The sequence below is a fragment of the Ictalurus punctatus genome, chromosome 3 (genome assembly GCF_001660625.3).
Source record: "Ictalurus punctatus breed USDA103 chromosome 3, Coco_2.0, whole genome shotgun sequence".
Lineage (NCBI taxonomy): Eukaryota > Metazoa > Chordata > Actinopteri > Siluriformes > Ictaluridae > Ictalurus > Ictalurus punctatus.
Genome location: NC_030418.2, coordinates 8,439,725 through 8,460,053, shown reverse-complemented (window position 1 = coordinate 8,460,053; position 20,329 = coordinate 8,439,725). Strand labels below are relative to the sequence as shown.

General features: G+C 38.9%; 1 protein-coding gene across 2 annotated transcripts in view; it reads left to right on the top strand.

Annotated features, from left to right (window-relative positions):
• The window catches only part of itga9 (integrin, alpha 9), an 81,520-nt gene that overhangs the window by 10,084 nt on the left and 51,107 nt on the right, over positions 1-20,329 (top strand). Inside the window, exons 1-7 of one of the 2 annotated variants that reach the window (XM_053679516.1) lie at positions 3,165-3,431; positions 7,212-7,318; positions 12,761-12,884; positions 14,993-15,060; positions 18,898-19,027; positions 19,118-19,203; positions 19,324-19,386. In XM_053679516.1, coding sequence (XP_053535491.1) covers positions 7,271-7,318; positions 12,761-12,884; positions 14,993-15,060; positions 18,898-19,027; positions 19,118-19,203; positions 19,324-19,386 — 519 coding nt within the window. In that variant the 5' untranslated portion in view covers positions 3,165-3,431; positions 7,212-7,270. Of the gene's footprint in view, positions 1-3,164; positions 3,432-7,211; positions 7,319-12,760; positions 12,885-14,992; positions 15,061-18,897; positions 19,028-19,117; positions 19,204-19,323; positions 19,387-20,329 lie in introns of those variants that run through there. The other variant, XM_017463683.3, reaches the window with a different exon arrangement.

Sequence of the window (20,329 nt, the reverse complement as noted above, 5' to 3'; positions counted from 1 at the left end):
CGGTCTACTATGGTGAGGATGACAGTGTTGGAGGTGACATAGTCCAAGGCGATGTGTGATGAGGGGCAACTGGGAACAGGCAAGGGTTGTTGTAGGCCGGCAGACGGGCGGTGTGAGGGCTTATTATGGGTGCATACGGTGCAGGCAGTGACAAAGGCTTGGGTGTCAGCATCCATTGTATGCCATTCGTGGGCAAACTAGCAGGAGAGGACATCGGTCTTAGTGTTCTTAGAGCCTGGGCAGTAGGTGAAAGTGAATTTGAACCACCCCAAGACCAGGGCCCAGCGAGCCTGGCGAGAGTTGAGGTGTTTGGCAGTCTGGATATAAGCTAGGTTTTTATGATCAGTCCAATCCAGTCCCTCAAGCCAGTGTCTCCACTCTTCCAGGGCTAGCTTAATGGGAACCAACTCATAATTCCCCACATCATAGTTACTTTCAGCGGGGGTCAGATGCGGCAGGAAAAGAAAGCGCATGGGTGAAGTTGCTGTTCTGGGGCCGAAGGTTGAGAGAGCACTGCACCCAAACCTGAATTGGAGGCATCCACCTCCACAATGAATTGCCTTGAGGGGTCAGGTTGGCTGAGCATAGAGCAGAGGTGAACAGCTTCTTGAGTGTGGTGAAGGCCGCCTCTGCCTCAGGGGTCCATTCGAAAGAAGTGGATGTGGAAGTGAGCCTGGTGAGAGGTCCTGCTACCTGGTCCCTAATGTAGTGGCGGTAAAAGTTGGTGAATCCTAGGAAACACTGGAGCTGCTTCAGGGTGGTGGGCCTGGGCCACTTGACAACGGCCCTGATCTTCTCCAGGTCAGATGTGATCAGTCTGCTCTCTATGACGTACCCCAGGAAGGTGACTGTGGGGACATGAAACTCACACTTCTCTGCTTTAAAAACAGGCAGTTTTCTAGAAATTGCTGTTGTACATGATGAGCATGGTGGGTGTGCTTGATGGGTGTTCTGGAGAAAAATCAGGATGGCGTCAGGTACACAAAAATGAAGCAGTTCAGAAAGTCCTGGAGAATGTCATTGACCAAGGCTTGGAACACTACTGGGGTGTTGGTGAAGCTGAACGCATTACCAAGTATTCAAAGTGGCCCAGGGGGGTGTTGAACGCAGTCGTCCATTCATCCCCCTCTCGGGTCCTAACCAGATGGTATGCATTACGCAGGTCCACTTACTAAAAATGCTGGCCCCATGCAAGCGTTCGAAAGCTAAATTAAGCAGGACAGGAGGTAATTGTTTTTGGTGGTGATATTGTTTAAACCTCGGTGGTCAATGCAAGGGCAAAGGGACTTATCCTTTTTGGCCACAAAAAGGAAACTGATACCTAGGGGGGAGAGGAAGTTCAGATGATTCCAACAGCAAGGGAGTCATTTATATATTTTTCCATGGCCTCCCTCTCGGGGTGGGACACGTTGTACAGTCGGACTGATGGTAGGGTGGCCCCTGGGAGCAGGTCAATAGCGCAGTCATAAGGCCGATGAGGTTGTAAGGAGAGGGCTCTGTCCTTGTGGAAGACTTCTCCTAGATCATGGTACTCCGTAGGCATGGCCAAGAGGTTGGGTGGAGATAAGGCCAACGGGCAATTGGAGCCCTCAGTGGGGGGAAGGGCTGATCACAAGCAGGAGGAATGGCAGAAGGAGCTTCAGTTGGTGATCTTCCCAGCTAGCCAATCAATCTAGGGATTATGTTTCTGTAACCAAGAGTAACCCAGCACCAACGGCGTACACGGGGAGGAAATAAGATTAAGCTGGATCTGCTCTCAGTGATTGCTGGAAAGAACCAGGAGCAGTATGGCTGTGCAATGGGTAATGCAGGCCAGGAATCTACCATCTAGGGCATTAACTGTGATGGGGGAATCCAGTAGTTTGACTGGGACCCCTGCCTGAGCAGCCAGCTCAGTATCCAAGAATTTTTCATCAGCGCTGACAGATCAGAGTTGACTAGAGTGAGCAGGGGTACCAAGAGTTGGTTGTAACACAGGGTGGCTTGAATTTGGAGGAAGAGTAGGGGGGCTGATGACCTGGAAGTCTGACTAAGCAGTAGCCCCTGCTTAACTGGTGAGCCTTCCCTTTTTGCTGGAGAAGGTAGGTTGCCAAGAACTGCTAAAGCTTCCTGCAGTAGTTACATATGCCTGCCTTGAATCTTAAGTCACGCTTGGCAGGGTTGAGCTGGGCCCGGTACTCTTCTACGGGCCAAGGGGAGTGGGCAGGAGCCCGGGGGCTGGGCTGAGGCTTCCAGGCAGGGTTGGCGGATGAGTGGAGAGATGGAGGAGGTGCTACAGAGGCGTGGGAGTGACTGGCTCTCTTCCTGCACTGTTGCCACATGCGGTTATCCAGCCTGATGGCAAGGGAAATGAGCATGTTGAAGGAGTCTGACTCATCCTTTAGGGCTAGTTCATTCTTCACTTGTTCTTTGAGGCTACTCAAGAACGTACCCTGGAGTGCCTATTCATTCCACCCAGACTTGGCAGCCAGGACACGGAACTCCACAGAGTATTCTGCCAAACTGCAGGGTCTTTGGAGGAGGGAGAGCAGGCGTTTGGCACCCTTCTTCCCTTGGATTGGATGGTCAAAAACCCTCCACGGTTCGGCAGTGAAGGTGGAGATGGAGGAACACAGCGTTGGCTGCCTATCCCAAACAGTGTAGGGTTCTGGGTCCTGAACATGTGCCTCCCTACGAGGTGGACCGGGAGAGGGAGTAGGGAGGGTCACGGGGTTGACTGACTGGGTAGGGGAGCAGAGGGTCTCTGGGCCAGCTGAGGACAAGGTTTAGTTGCTCAGTAAGGAGCCCAATCTGGTGCACCATGGCTTGGTGGCTCTGGAGAATGACCAAGGAGAAGACTATGGTGAAACAGGGCTGACAGCAGGGGGGCTGGTTCTGTTGGGTCCATGGTGGCCAGATTGTTCTGTTATGTGGAATAGGGACAAGGAGACCCAAATGCAGAACACAGACACAGCGGTAAAGATCAAATGGGTTTTAATTAAGGATGCATTCACATGAGGGTGTGTGAGAAAGCTGTGTTGAAATAGTGTGGTCGTGGTCTGGATTCGAACACAGGTTAACAACGTGAGAGATCGGGGGAGGGGGGCGTGAGCTGGCTTGAGTGTTGTCGAGGCCAGGGCTTGAACTCGGGTCGGTGGCATGAGAACCGAGTGTAGAGCTGGTGTGCCACAAGGGAGGCGAGGGCAGGGCGTAGCAGGAAGTGAGCTGTGAGTGAGCAGGCAGGCAGTGTGAGTTGTGTTCTTGGAACACAGGGAGAGAAAACACACTATGAGCACAGGATAATGCAATGAGGAAAATGTTCACCGTAACAGAAAGCAAACACGACTGGGGCTGGCAGTGTACTGCGCTGGAAGACTGAACAATCTGGCGATGAGTGGCTGAAGAACCGGGGTTTATATACACTGCTTGATTCGTGAGCTGATGAGGAACAGGTGAGTCCAATGATTCAATTCAAAATCCAGAAACAGAAACAGAAACATGAGGAAGAGAAAATACTGGAAATATGGGGAAGGGAAAAACAGTGAAACACAGGTTCCTGGATGGATCATGACAAAAATACACAAGATGTTTAAGCTTGACAGTGTAATCCGTATACAAAGGTGCAGTAACTCATCACGATTTATATGATTTGAAGCTAATCAGTCATGGTTTACAATTTACACACACTCAGGAGCTTGAGTAACATTCAAACGTTTTTCCAAAATTACAGGATTTTCATGAATATCAAATTTCTTGTGTAAATGCTCGTACAAACGATTCATGAATAAACCTGCTCCTATGCAGTTAGATACATGAAGCCCAATATGTGTATTATTAATAATCCACATGACTATGTGCACATCTCTATTTGAGTTCAGCAGTTGTGTGGATTGTTTGTCCCGAGTCAAAAGCAATAAAAAAAATAAAAAAATAAAGTGATTTAAAAAATATTGGATGAAATGTGTGGATGAAATCAGGTTTAAGTCATTCTTGCTAAGTTTTAGCAGCATTTAAAAAAAAACTGACTTGCCTATTTTCCTTTGATTCAAGAGAATGTTTTTTGATCCTGGTTGCTTCACAAGTTACTGACCTGTTACTGATGATCAAAGCAGAGAGTGTGGGTTGACACCCATCCCCCTTCCCTTCCTTTGACTCTGCTATGCCTTACACTGCCTGTACCATTTGACCCGGTCCAATTTTGGGCCGAATACTGACACTCCTCCGCTCTGAGCTACTCGCAAACCCCAAAGAGCAGTGCCTCATGACCCATGAGAAAACAAACATGTTTGTTATTGAGATTGCATTGGAAAGCAAAGCTGGAGATTTGATGATCATTCCTTACTCCTGATTTGAACTAATGCCCAATATCCTACTGAAGGAATTCTAAAGGGGTTTGTTTTGCTGCCTCAACCACATGACATTTGCTCTAGATAAGAGCAGTGAGATGTATTTTTTGTATACGGTGCAGCTGTTAGCTATCAGATATTATGCTTAATAGTCCTGATGTTGTCAGGTTCCACAGTTGAACTTAACTTAGCTTATTTGTGCATTTATAACTATCTTTTTTTTGCCAATTTGTCTTTTTTTTGTGGGCCATCATTAAATCTATGGTGCAAAAGGAATGTTGGGCTGAGTTCTGTCAGGCGTTTCACCCACATTAGACTGATGATTTCCATGCTGATGCAGGCAATCTGTTTTGTGAGAAGAGTAGTAATCGGTGCCAAAGCAAATAGCAGCAGTCCTGCAAGCCTTCACCTTTGCTCTCCAGTGTATGATTGCAATCTGCACCTAGGTCATACAGAAAAAGGAGGTGCTCCAGTGGCCGGGTCTCAACAGAAATATTGGCACGTGAGATGCCTTTTTTGATGCAAAGAGGAGGCTGTGTCCTGATTATTGACTCATACTGATATCTGCCTCTGATATCTGAAAGCTGATTATTTTATTTCCATATATGAGTCAAATATGGTGCCAGCAGTTTGCTTCAAGTGGACATTTTGTGCTTATACTGGGGTTTTGCGTATAAGACTGTTTTGATAGTCTTATTTAGAACATCTGTTCTGACATCTTGCCTGGACAGTATAATAAACACTCGAATCATTTTTACATAACTTAAATCATTTTGGATGCTCCAACCCTAACATTTATGATGATATTTAATCATCAGGGCCCAGTTGTTCAAAAAGTTTCATCTGGACCAGAATAATCCGGATTTAAAATTCCCATGTTTTGCTATCCAGGATCACGTAATCCATCTTACTTTTGTATCAGTTTTTCAAAGCAACATTGGATACAAACCTTTCATGATGACCAAATCCGGATTACTAGTGCGCTAAATCAGACTACATATCACAATGTATGCTACTAGCTATGTAAAGAACAACAGGTAGATTAGCCAGCATTGTAATTAATATACAGTGACAAATGACAGATAAAATTAAATATATTATTTTTGTCTGATATTGACAGCTGTTTCAGGGATTATTTATGGGGACACCATCTTTTTTCTTTTTTTACTGTACTGAAAGGCTTAATTGGTAGCCTAATGTATATTATATCCACTATCACTGTAATGGTTAAACAAATCAAGTACAAAATATAAATAAATGTATATTTTACATGATACAAATGTTCTATTATTTTATCAGTTTTAAAGTTTTTTTTACATTCTGTTCCTGAAATCCTTCCTGAATCCAGCCTTCTGATGGGATCGGGATAATCCTGATTTTTTGGGGTATATTAATCCTACTAAAAAGTTCGTATTTCGGCTGTCGCCTTAGATCAAATGTTGAAAATGGGTTGTTCAAAAGAAAAAAAAAGGATTCTGAAATCAGATTAGATCATGTAATCCAATCTTGCTCTTGATCTGGATCAAACCTTCAGTATGTGTTGTTCAAAACTTTTTAGTAGAATTGCATCCCTTATTGCTCTCCACACATGAAGAACTCTGAACGGTCTTATTTTGTTAACTATTGTACATTTAGATTTTTTATTATTTAAAACATGTGTTCAAAATTCCTCCAATATTTGTGAATAATATATATTTGTTTGTTTGTATTTATCTGTTGTGGGTCAGATGAGGGGTCTGACTGTTCAAAAGAAATGGAAAAAGGAAGGGGATCTTTGTATTGTTTTACTGTGCCATTTTCTGTCTCTTCAAATAAAAACACTTAAAGTGACCCCATGCTGGCTAATCTACCTGTTGTTTTTTTACATAGCTAATAGGCTACATTGTGATATGTAGACTGATTTAGACCACCAGTAATCCGTTTTTGGTAACCTTGAAAAGTTTGTATCTGGATCTGCATGATCCAATAAAATGTTGTTTTTAAAAACAGGCACAAAAGTAAGATGGATTACTTGATCCTGGATAGCAAAACATGGGATTTTCAAAGCCGGATCATTCTGATACAGATTAAACTTTTTGAATAACTGGGCCTTGATGAATAAATCTTTTAAGTTGGTTAGTTACTTTTCATACTATCAATAAAATTGACTCCATACATTTTGCTTATTTCTTTTCTAAAATATATATATATATATTTTTCCATAACAGAATACAGTTACATTGTTCTAAAGCTGTCATATATATTTGGATAAACTTCCTAGGATACTATTTCATATGTTCTTTACTTACGAGATGCTTTATTTAATGCCATCTTGGAACCCAACAAGGCTTTCCTGTTACAAGGCAGATTTATAATAACCTCTCTGTGTCCTTAGACTATCTTTTTTTATACATCTATCCCCTGACATGTTACTGGCCAGCTCCATCTGCCCTTTAGCAACATTACAAGTGAAATATTGAACAAAGAGTCCCTATAGCAACTAATGTACTCAATCACAACACACCGTAATTGTTCACATTCCTACACTCTTTCACATGTAGGGGCAATTTAATTTAAACCAACAAGGGGCAAATCTACATGGCATGTATTTGAGCAGTGATGCACATGGGAGGGAACAGAATAATCAAGAGAAAATCCATGTGGACATGGGAGAACATGGGAAATCTTATACATGCAGTAACCTGAGCTCAGGATTGGGGACCTAGAACCCAAAGAGTTCTGGTGTTCAGAGTTAGCCTACCAATTCCAACAACTCCAGAACAAACTTTTAAGGGCTACCTATTATACTAAACTAGAATTTGTGTAATGTTTCACTACATTATTATGGTGTATAAGCTTAGTAATAACAGTATGTTAACAGATTGTTTAACCTTCTGTCTTTTTCAGGTAACAAGAAAAGGGAGTCTTGTGGAAAGACATGCCAAGGGGACAGGGATGATGAGTGGATGGGGGTCAGTCTGGCAAGACAAGACAAACCCAATGGAAGAGTTCTGGTATGTTCTTGGGGGAAAAAATAATGAAAAGGTTTTACGATGGCATCAAAACTGTTCTTTATCAGTTTATATTTTAAAATGGCAGAAATCACTTTAAATATCAGTACACCCTTCAACTGGCAATATAGTTAAATTAAGAAAGTTTCAAATTTAGCTTCCTTCTCTGCAATGTAGAGCACACAAGCCACTCCATTACTCAATTTACACACACGCCTAAACAAAGCACTATATTTACTAACCCAGTGCAAGAAACCACCACAGATATGACTGCTTCATGACCCAACACATGTGGGCTGTAAAGCTATCGGTGTAAAATGCGCTGTATACTTATGAAAATATTACATGAAATGCAATACGTGAATCCAACTGAACTAAACCCAACCTTTTGCTAGCACTTATTTATGGGATGCAGGGATCAGCAGTATTGTTTGAATCAAATCAGTAATGTAAAGTTGGATGTAACAGCCAAGATAAAATGCGACACGTAAACCCAGTCCTCACATTACGAATGCCTAAAGTTAAGAATTAAATATGATGTCCGATACATGTGGGTTTTTTTAATGGTTTTGTGTGTTATTTGTATTTATATTGATTTGTTAAGATCAATTTAAATCTTTAAATAGGAAAGCTACCTGTAATTATGCAGATTGTACACTTGTTTATATTAATTCACTGTGAAGTAAAATACGTATAAATACAAATTCTTCAAATTTTTTTACTAGGACTTAAAAACATATTGGTAACCTGGGCCAATGAAGCTACTGTGTGAAGATGAACATAATTATGCTTTATGGTATATTGTATATTTTGGGGGGGGAAACATGCAAATGTCTTTTGCATTGAATACATGTTTCAAAATCAATTCTTGTGATCAGCAAAAGCTTTTCACTCTGCACTTGACATGTACTTATTGTTTTTGCTATTTAAAGAAGGGCCACTGTCCTGTGATGACAAACTGGAGTCTCAGAATAGACAGATTTGTTTTTTTCTCTCCCATCATTTGAGAATTGATGGGCAGCTGACTGGGTTTGTTTACGTTTGGCTCTCATCCTAGTGGTCCCACTCAAGGGCAGAGGGCTTGTTATGTCTCACACGCAGCGCCCTGCAGTGGGTGATGAAAGCCTGAGACTCTCTCTGGCCTCCAGAGTACCAACCGCACACTTTGATCGTAAGTCTAAAGGGAGCTAATTGCAGCACTCTCTGAGCCACTGAAGGACGTGCTACAACCTTCTGCTGCTGTGACGAGTGACAGAAGTCTAGGGAACACTGATGATGGTTATATATTATAATAATGAAGTTACTACGATAAACTGAAGAAATTGGTGTTGGTTATGTTTCTGCATGTGTAATGGTTATTTGGGAGATCTTCATAGTAATCTCCCTCTGGGCCAATCACAGCAGGAGTTGAAACATGACAGCAGGATGCAATGTTGCCTCTGATACTGTCAGCAAAACAAGAACTCTTATACTCTTTCCTTCCACTAGTACATTTTCGATATTATGCAACTGCTGACTAGTTTGTGATAGTTTACATCCTTGAACAAGACAGACTCTTGTTTTCATAATGAGGGGATTCATTTGAACCTTTAAAAAATATATATTTTAGTAACATTAGATGTTCATGTGGAGTGTATTTGCCTCCAACACTGTCAGTTTGGCAAAGAAGAAAAATGAGAATGCATAAACATTCCTATTAAAGTGGAAGAAAGTCTGGGTGCCATAAGTTCATTGTAAAATGGAATTAGATGATTAAAGTGAGTACTACATCTTTCAAGCAAAAAAAATCCTCATTACTAAACAGAGCTGTATGTGTACCACTATGAATCAGTAAGACCACTAAATGAGTTCTATTGCTTACTTTACTGTAGTTACCTATTACTTATTTTAGAGCTGCAAGATGTAGTTTGTAGATATATTTTGACATATATAACTTTTATAATATAAGAACATTTAAGAACATTTCATAAAGGCTATGTCTCAAATTGCATAATGTACACTACTTATAATTATAATTATATACACGATTAATTATAATTATATACACTACTTACTATTATAATTAATAGTAATGACACGAATGATGTAGTGATAAAATATTCACTATGCAGTTTAGGGTACATGCCAAGTATTCAGGACTTGATATTGCTCGCTTTTAGAGACATATTATGAGAATAAAAGAAGTTTATTATGCACATCAACGTGACACTCAAAGTTGCTGAGTCACATAAGAAACTTCTTTTGTGCGCAAGGTAGGACATGATGCTTGACAAATTCCGACCTGGCACCCCAGGCAAAATGCGGACTCTCAATTACTATTACAGGGCAACTCACAGCAGCTCACATTGTAAAGAATTTCTGTCATTTTTACAATAAATTACTGTTTTTACACCAGCAATACTTTATAAAAGTTTTAATTAAAACAGTAATCAATTCAGAAATGACTCTAATGCTCATACTTATAAGTTGCTCATAAACTAAAAAGTTCTTGTTTACAAAATTGCACTTTGTGACTATATAGTATACAGTTATAGAAGAGAAATAATTTATTATCATATTATCCAGTGTCACCTAGATGAGGGTGAGTTCCCTTTTGAGTCTCAACCCCCCCCCCCCCCCCACCCCCCCACCCACCCCACACACACACACCATTTTTTTGTCTTTCAATGTTTTGGGATAAAAGGTTATCTTCATTTATTTTAGCAAAGCAGAGTGACATGTTTTAACCAGATTTAAAGCCAAGAAACACTAGTTAACAGTAGTATAGCTAGGTGGCTAAACTGTGATTGCTAGCATTAAAGCACGCCTATTTATTCTTTTTCAGATTTTATTTTTCATGTAGTGTGTTATAGAGCTGTTTGTGAATGTAAAAAGTCTGCAAAGTTTCAAAAACCAAAATGCACAACAATTGAATTTATCCCAAAAGAAGGAACCGATCCTGAACAGCTGAAACAAGTCATCAGTAATTCCAGACTTACTTCCTGTACTGACCTACGTAGGTTTGTAACAAAAAACCCCACCTCTGGGTTTCATTGGCTGCTCGCAAACAACATGTACTTTGATCCACCCTCATACACTACACTAAAGTAGTTGCGTCCTGAAACAATTAGTTCATGTCTAGAAGACGTTGATGTCTGCGCTGCAAAAGCAAAATCCCTTTGCATGGACTCCCAAAGGATGAGGATGTAAAGCGTCAGTGGTTAAAATGAATTTTTATAATGATATGACAGCAGTTCAACCTTCATTTATGTTCCTGTTCCAGTCAATGCGGGATTTGCGAAACGATTATTCATTAAAGATAGGGCCATATCCACTTTATCTGGACCATCCTGCACCTCTGGATCACAACCTATAAGTTTGATTAATTATTTATGTATATATTTTCTACCGAGTGTTCCAAATGCATAGTATATGTGTACAGCCAGTGCACAGCTGTAGGCCTCTGCTAACCAGCTAACTCATGTTATTGTCAAACTTACCACTGAGAAACATCCTGTTCTCATCGTGCTTGCGATGGTGTTTCGGGTTGATCTTCTGATGTATCACTATCGAACTCAGGCTCGAATTGGTAAGGTAAAACCAATGACATTCATGAAATTCAGATATGGTAATGGGCGTTTCCTTTCCGACATGCGCTGTAAGCAGTAGACCAGTCACAACAGACCCAGTCTGACCAATCAGAGCAGAGTAGGCTCTCTGAAAGGAGGAGTTTAGAGTGAACAGATCCCTGAGCGGTCGTTTGTGACACCGTGAAAAAGAAGTGATTCTACAATGTAAATTATGAGAAAATGAAAGTGTTTTTTGACCTTGGATGCCTGTAAACCTATTGTATGAGATCTCTAAAATAACATTAGGCACTTTTTTACAGCATAATAGAGGTACTTTAATTTTAAACAGATAATTCATATATTGTAGCTTACTTTCTTGTATTTTTGGGATTTTCAGGTATTTGAGGCACTAACTCTGTCAATATTGTTCTCATGGTCCATTTTCATCAGTTTATTATTCAGTAACTTGATTTAATTTTTAAAGTTCTTAGTATGTAATAAAATAGACCGGAAGGTCTCTTATGCTGAACGACAAAGCTCTCTGATGCCACAGTTGTTTAACTGTGTTTGTTTGTGCGTGTTTCTATTTGTGTGAGTGTCTATAATCTCTATAACTCCAGAGGATTGTGGTGGTCTGTATAAAGACCCACAGTATCCATAGTGTAGAGAGAGAGAGAGGGAGAGAGAGAGAGAGAGAGAGAGAGAGGAAGTTGAACTTCTCAACGAGAATCTGATCTCACTGTTGTCTTCAGTATTCTCAGCAATTACCACATTAATGTGTTTCTATTCCTGCTGTGCTTGGAAAACTGCTCTGTAGCCCCCTATTTCACACGACAGAGGAATGTTTATTTGAAACCCAAGAGTAGAAATACTGTGTTTGCTGTCAGTAGACAATGTTAATGAGGACAACAGAGGGGAGTCTTTTGGGATCAAATGGCTGATAGGCTGTGGGAGGTGAGTTAAGGACGTGCACCCAGATTCAATGAGAGAACTTAATTCTTTGGCTATTTCTAATTCTCTATCTCATATTGAATTGGTATTTATTATTTTCTCCATCATCCACCATTGGTATCTCTCATATCTTTAGTGCAAACTCTCTCTGTCCTGCACAAATTCACTTGCTGAGGTTAATATTCTGAAGAACTGTCACCGGGGAGACATTAGACATTATAAGGAGGATGTTAGGTCTATTGAAACTTCAGAACCAAAGCCATGATTTATGGCCAGACAGATCTTGCTGTGCTTTGTTTTTGTCAGTTATAAGAATGTAAATTTGATCATTTACCATTACTGTTATCAGCATGTTTGACAAGTCAAACAATAGTAAACTTAGTATTGATTGAAAAAAACCCAGGATATACTGAATGAAATAAGATGAAAAATGCTGATGCCTAACTCCTACAGTTCCAACTGCAACAATTTTGATTTTGATATTGTGTCACTGGGGGTGTAACGGGCTCTGGCTGTATATGGTGAAAAATAAAAGCTCCAAAAGTGAACATTTTCAGCCCTTAGATCATTCTGGTACGTTAATATAGTTTTAGGGCTCCACCTGATAGCTGACATAAAATAAGATGGAATCCAATAGCAAACAAAGCGACAAAAATAATGAGTGCTTCTCTGTTTTGCTATGGTTGCTTTGGTGATATGAATGACTTTTCAGTTGTCAAATGTGTGGACCACTTGTGAGTAAGAACTATTTTCCAACGATAGTGTAGAAGTAATTGTCACATTATGGGTGGGAAGCAAATGAGATCACTGCATCTCTAGCTGATGCTGTTATGTTAGAGTGAGTAGCTCTTCTGCTGTCCTTTACCAGATGGTGTACTCAACTCTGTGATTATTGTTAACCCATTTATATTTGCGTAATAATCCTTTTTCTTTGTTTTATCCATAGGCCTGTGCACATCGCTGGAAAAATGTGTACTATGAATCAGAGCACATCCTACCACATGGCTACTGCTCTCTAATCCAACCAACATTACAAGGCAGGGCCCAGGCACTCATTCCATGTTATGAAGGTATGTTATGGCTTTTTGGATTTCATTTATAACATATATTTGGTTTTCCAAAAAATCCTGCATTATTTTGTCATAATTCATTTTTACATGACGATTTTCCAACCTCTCTTTATCCCACAGATTTAAACAAGGCTGTTTTTGTTACTTTTGTATTTAAGATAGAGTAAATGACCTTGATCATTAGAGGGTTGCCTCAAAGTTGAAATGTGGTGTTCCATGTCCTCATCCCTAATGTGTAGAAGTGTGTAGGAAACACTGAGAGTTAAATAATGGCATTTGATTGTCCAATGCTATTGTGGAGGAATATTAATTCTATTATTATCGAATTAGCAAATAGATTTTCCAGGTAGAAACTTGTTAACTAGCATTATCATTTTGGGAACATACATCATTAGATAATACTGCCTCATAATCAGGTTTATACTTAATAATAGTGAAAAGATCATTATTATGAACTATATGAAGTAATACTACTTACAAGTTGCAGCTCTGTTGTCAGGTCCAATGTACTTGAAATGTCCTCCAGCAGTACCTTTGACATTGCCAGCCCTGTATTGTGCATCGTTCAGAAAGCAATATGAAATGAATTATTCTAAACAGATCAGATTAGCAACATGTTTTAAACATTGGGCGGGGCTAACCAGCTGTCAAGTGAATGGGTCAGGCTATCTTGCTGTAATGTGAATGGGTGGGGTTAACCTACTGTAAAGTGAATCGGCAGGGTTAACCTGCTGTAAAGTGAATGGGTGGACCTATCTTGAGTTTTTTTGTAGCTTATAAATCAACCTTTGAACTGATACATTGTGAAATTTGAAACTGAAAAGAATACAAAACCTGTTTATTTAACACAAAGAGAAATGCTGGTTTCTCAATTTTTTTGTGTTCATGCATATTCTGACTCTTGGAATACCTGAAAAATATTGTCCCATCACAGAAAGGATGAATTAGATAGATTTAAGTTCAAAAGTTGCATCATGACACGATCGTAATTTTATGCTGTTAATAATGGCACATGCCCTCCAGTTCAAACTTTCTCCAAACTGGTTAACTGATATGCTTTGACGTTCAGATGTCTGATATAATATTTTCATTCCAGAAGAATGTTAGATAAATACAAACGGTTTCGTCCAGATGTGGCACAGGGAGTGTGGAGGCTCTTTTTATTTGTGTGCGCACAAAGAAGTTTATGTCTTGCTGCAGTTGGTGAAAGAATACATTGGAGGCTCAATGTCCTCAGCAATGGCTGTAGAGGAAACATTTAGACTCTGACAGGATGGTACTGATGGACATCTTTCAGAATAAATTGTTTTCTCTTTGTCACAGATGAAGATCCCTCAATAAGTGTCACCAAAAGTTCATTTGTTGTTACATTCAAAGTGTGGCTTAAATTATAAGCTAAAGCGGCAAAGCGCAGTATTACAGTTTAATGTAAAAAAATTATGCTGCAATATTTCCTAGCTCCACAGTAATTTATATTGCACTCCTGACAGATGTTACTGTACTATTTCACACAATTTCTCTTCCATGAGCTTTTCATTTTCACATTCCAGGAGCCCAGGGTGTCTGATTTTTAGATTTTGAGATTCAAAACTCTGAAGAGAGGATAAGTAGTATAGAAGATGGATGGATGGATGGAACTCTGAAGAGAGTGGGAAGGCATGCAAGTTTTTTTTTTCCAAAAGCATAAATCCCTTGCTGTTTGGCTGATGGGTCACCCAGGCAGCCGCTTTCTTCCTTCCGTTTCTCTTCACAACTCCAGATCTGCCCTGGTCAGTCAGTCTTCACACTGGGGATTGGAGTGTGTATAGCATATTTTGCAGAGATCCAAGACTAATATTTTCTGTAACTGTAGCGCACAGCATTACCCCCGCCCCCGACAACGCTCCCTAAGTGTGAGTTTTTGTTGAGTGTGGCGCTGTTGGGTTGTTTGAGTCTGCGTCTGAGCCCCAAGATTCCTCTTGGATGGTCCTGAGCCTTTGACTAGCTCCATATGGAATGCAGGAAGAACTCCAGTAACTGCTGGCTCAGGCACAGAGCGAAATCATATTGAGGTTTGCTGGTATTTTTTTTCCTTCTCTCTCCATCACTCGTTCTCTGTATCCCTGCAGATCATAAGAAGATGTATGGGGAAGAACATGGCTCATGCCAGGCAGGGATCGCAGGAGCTTTCACGGAGGTCAGTAGCAGTGCATATGAAGTACACCATGTGTGTACAGTGTCCCTAATGTGTATTTTGTAATGTTTCTTGTAATGTTTAATGTTTTCCAATGTTTGTGTATCGCATTCTTTCTGTTCTCTCTTTAGACCCATTAGCATGTCTAATGTTCAGACCGTGTACAGTCTACTGGTTTTATATGAATAAAAAAGCAAATTATTGTCCATGACAATATGTTGATAAGCTGTGTTTATCATCGCTTACAATATTTTCACCCTCAGGCACAATGAAGTTTGGGATGTTTCCCTCTTGGGCCCTTTTTATGCATTCTGAATATTTCACTTCTTTGTTTAAAGTGCATCCAGAAGCCTTTTTGATGTACATGGATGGAGGAAATTGCTGCCCAGAGGAATTTTGGAATTGGTACCAGAACATAATCTGACAGAAGTGATGCCCTGTAGCCAATTTATCAGTACCATCATGAGTCCAAATAGGATCAAAGCTGCACTTTCTGTGTTGCTTTTTGTAAACAAAGATTAAATTAGTCAGAAGTGGATTTATTCAGAGGATCTCTAAATACTTCTATCTGTATTTGACATAAATGCATGTCAGCTGTATAAGTATGCTTTTAATATTTTGGCAACACTTTATTTGGCCAACGTTATACACTCAATTGAGCAATAGTCCATCAAAAACCTGTCAGGTTTAAGCTTGTTTTAGCTCTTAGATATATAGTAGATCATTTATAGACACTTTATAGACTCAACTTGTCCCTTTTGTCTTAATTATTTTTGAATAGTCCAGTTTTTTTTGTCCTTAATGCTTAATATGTCATCTACAGATTTCAGTTCCAGTTTTGTTTCTAAATAATTGTATCATGAATAATTGGATTACATAAGCACGGGTGAAGACTTTTTTTTTTTTTTTTTTTTTTTTTTTACATCTTTGTGTGTTTTTAAGCATTCACAGTGAAGAGTGAACTGCAACAAATGGCATGTTAGCACATTTAAATATCTTGAATATAGTCAATTTTATCTAGTATTTCCTATTATAAGATTACAGGAAACCAAATAAAAGATTATTATCCAGACATTTTTTACATATCAAGCAAGAACAAGTCTTATCAGATACTTTTTCTAATTTTAAGTATTTATTCCTAGAAATAAGCACAAAAAAATCTGTTAATAGAATAAAAAAATGTAAAGCTTGAAATTAATCAAAGTGAAACAGACAAAATACAAGTAAAACTACTTATAAAAAGAATTACTCAAGTAACAGTAAAAGTAATAATGGTAATAATTACTTGAGTAAGAGTAATAAAGTATCCAATGTGAAAACTACTCAAGTAGCAAGTTACAAGTTACTTTGGATGTGATTAAAATGAAAAGAAATTCCTGAATCTCAGACTACATGGAGAACTGGAAGTCACACCTCTCCTTGAAAGTCTATGTTCTGTTTATATGATATAAAACCTGGGTTCAAAATGAAGCAGCATATCCCAGTCCTGTGATGGGTACAGCAACAGAGAACCTGTCATTTTCAACACAAAATCTCACACACACCCCAAAAAACAAACATTTTCCCACCAGTTTACTGTCTTTATTTTCACAAGACTTGTCATCATCTGCATTTAAACAAGACAACAGAGAACAAAAGAACAGACTATAGAACATAACAGAAGAAGAAGTGTGTGTGTGTGTGTGTCTGTATATGTCTTGCCTTCTTTGACAAACTCGTTTCGTCCCCCTCTTCGGCCATTATCTTCCAGGACTGAGCCACTAAAAAGTGAGAGGTTGTTGCGTCCGCATTGAGACCACTGCAGCATATCCCAAGACTCGTGACCTCATTATACGTGATACAAAATAATTATTAAAATTACATATATTCATTAATATTTAACAATAATGGAGGAACGCCTCAGAATGTAGCGAAGTAAAAGTACATTTCTGTGATTAAAAATGAACTTGATTAAGAGTGTGATTATGGGCAGTTAAATGTACTATTAAAATTACTTTTAAAAAAAAAAGTTACTCAAGTAAATGTAACGAAATAAATGACAGAGTTACTACCCACCTCTGAAATTAATTTAATAAAAATGTCTAGGTTTAATACTCTTATATTTGGTTTATTCTAATCTTACAGTATAACAGGAAATACTAGATCAATTTGACCATATTCAAGAGAGTTTCACTTGTTAAGATGACATTTTTTGCAGTGTGTGAAAGTCTAAACCCTGAACAGTCACATTCCTCCAGTGTCTGCTGTCTGTGTGTTTCACAGATGTGTCATTGTTAAACCTTATCATCAGTTGGCCTTGTACTAACATCTTGACTAGCCATCAAGCCTTAAGCATCTAAACCATATGGCTGACACGTAAGAAATCTGCCACTCAGTCATTTGGACGCTGATGCTGGATTGGCAAGACTGACCTCCACGACATTTGCCATTTGTGTGTGTTTTTTCTTCTCAGACATAAAAACAACAACAACAACATTGAATAACCATTTGTGGCATTGTATACAGCACACAATGGTAATAAATCCTCAGTCCCATATTTTTTCTTTGTTTTAAATTGCCAAGTGACACGTATAGTAATGAAGTGCTCATTACTCATAGAATAATCATAGAATCATCATGTATGCTCAGTTGAGTGAGATAACAGTAATTTTGGGAGGAAAAAAACAAACAAAAAAAACTAAACAGCAGAATGGGAATAGCCCTGTGCTGTTATTCACCCAGATTAAATTGACTTTGTTTGGGTTGCTTACTGCTTACCGCCATTACATTACCATCCCAGTAGCAGTACAATGAGATAAAAGAATGGGTGGTTACATAAGGTCACATAATTAGTTGATCAGCCTATTACTAATTATGCTGTATCACAGTGTCTGGAAAAATACTAATATTGGTGGACACCCTATTTCCCCAGAGCAGGCCGAATACTTTGCATGATACATTAATTTCTTTGCTAAATTTATTCCCACTTCTGGGCTGAGATTGTCTCTCAGAGAGTCCAATATGGATGCACAATTTTGCCACTTACAGAAAAATATAACAGTAATGAGACTGGAACTTTTTCTGTTAAATCTGGATTTTATATTCGATATTTGCCACACACTTGCAGTTCAAATGGGAGCAGCTTGTAAAGGTTTTTTTTCCATTAAATCTTATAAACAGAAAACACTTGTGTCTACCTTTCTTTTATTTTCATATTGTTAATTTGGAAAAATGTCATCTCATTAATCATGACATGCTTGTTGATGCAAGATGAGCTGGTTTGAGTATTTCATAAACTGCTGATCTGTAGGGATTTTTTCCACACAGCAGTCTCTATAGTGAGTGTGCCTTGCTGATGAGAGAGATCAAAAGAGAATGGTCAGATTGGTTCAACTGAGAGTAAGGCTACGTTGACTCAAATAACCACTCTTTATAAGCATGATGAGCAGAAAAGCGTGCAACATGTCAATCCTTGAGGCAGGTGAGCTACAACAGCAGAAGACCACATCAGGTTCCACTCCTGTGAGCCAAGAACTGGAATCTGAGGCTACAGTGGGCACAGGCTCACCGAAGCAAGAGAGTTGAAGATTGGAAATAACATTGCCTGGACTTTTTTCCAATCTTCAGCTCTTCACTTTCAGAAAATCCTCAGTTCATTAGGGAGAAAAGGGAGTCAAATATCTAGCAAAAGATATTTGTCAGAATACAGTCAGCAAAAAATTAAATAAAAAATGTGCCAGATGTTCCTTAGTGCAAACTGCATAAACCCGGTGCTTATTATTATTATTCATTATTATTATTATTATTATTATTATTATTATTATTATTATTATTATTATATTTTTTCTGTTTATGTTCCAGGAGCTGGTGGTCATGGGAGCACCGGGATCATACTACTGGACTGGAACAGTGAAAGTGTTCAATATCACCTCCAGTACACAATACAGCCTCAACAAAAATCAGCTGAATTCTCAAAGATACAGTTACCTGGGTGTGTATTAACTTCTTTTATCATAAGAAATAAGTCCCTACTTTGAATCTGTACGAACTGTAATTAACCTCGTGTTTGATTTGCACTCAGGCTATGCAGTGACAGCTGGTCACTTCTCCTCACCTACTGCCATCGATATCGCTGCCGGTGCACCTCAGGATGGTGGTGGAGGAAAAGTAATTCGAATCTGTTTCCTCTCCATGTCTGAAGTTTTAACTGTATAGCAAACATACACTGCATTAATGGAAACATTTCTCTTGTTCAGTCTGACACTTTTATGTCGTCCTTTGTTGTAGGTTTACGTCTTCAGAATTGACGGTGTCTCGCTTGTGAAGGTCTTTCAAGAATCAGGGAAACTGGTTGGTATAATATAGACTACTATAACTCTGCTTAAAACCATTTTCTTATTTTATGTAAGCAACCATGTTTGCTAGCACAAACCTAAGCACAAGTGGTCAGTTAAATATTTGTACTAACGAACCACAGTTTTTATGAAAAGTGTAGTTTGAAGATCAAATGCAGGGAAACAATTACCTAAAAGAAATTTCAGTCTGAGTCACATGTGTAATATGCACAGGGGTGGAAAAAATACTTGAGTAATTCTATAACATTATTATACTTAAGTATTATTTTTGCCATATTTATAGTTTGAGTAAAATACCTGTACCTTTTACTAATTACATTTTCAAGAGAAAAAAAAACCTTATGTTTCTTTCCTTACATTTTTTATTGAAACCTTCAGAATACTTTTTATAAATATATTTTTCTCTCATCCAGTCATAAATATATCAATCAAATGGGCTCAGTTTAGCATCCTGTCATTTCAGTGTAGCATCCAAAATTCATCAGTGTAGAAAAAAATGTCAATTCATCATCATACTATAGCTATCAGTGTGCGTTTGAATATTGATAAGCCACTGGACTGAAGTGTCTAACTCCATCTAATTGGAGAAAATGTAAGTTTAGATAATTTGCTAACATTAACTGACTATATTTAACTAAGTTTGTTTTTAAAACTGATGCCAGGTTAGAGTCGCATCAATTTCAGTAGCTAATGTAATTAGCAAGTCAAATTCTAGCTAATGGTTAATATTGATAATTTACATATTTTATTTCTGATTAATTCATTAGCAAACTACAAAGTACATAGGGTCTGGGTTACTGACCAGAAGGTCAGGGGTTCAAGCCCCAACACCACCACGCTGCCAGAGTTGGGCCCTTGAGCAAGGCCCTTAACCATATCTGTTCAAGGGGAGCTGTATCATAGCTGACCCTGCGCTCTTCCTGCTTCTTAACAAGCTA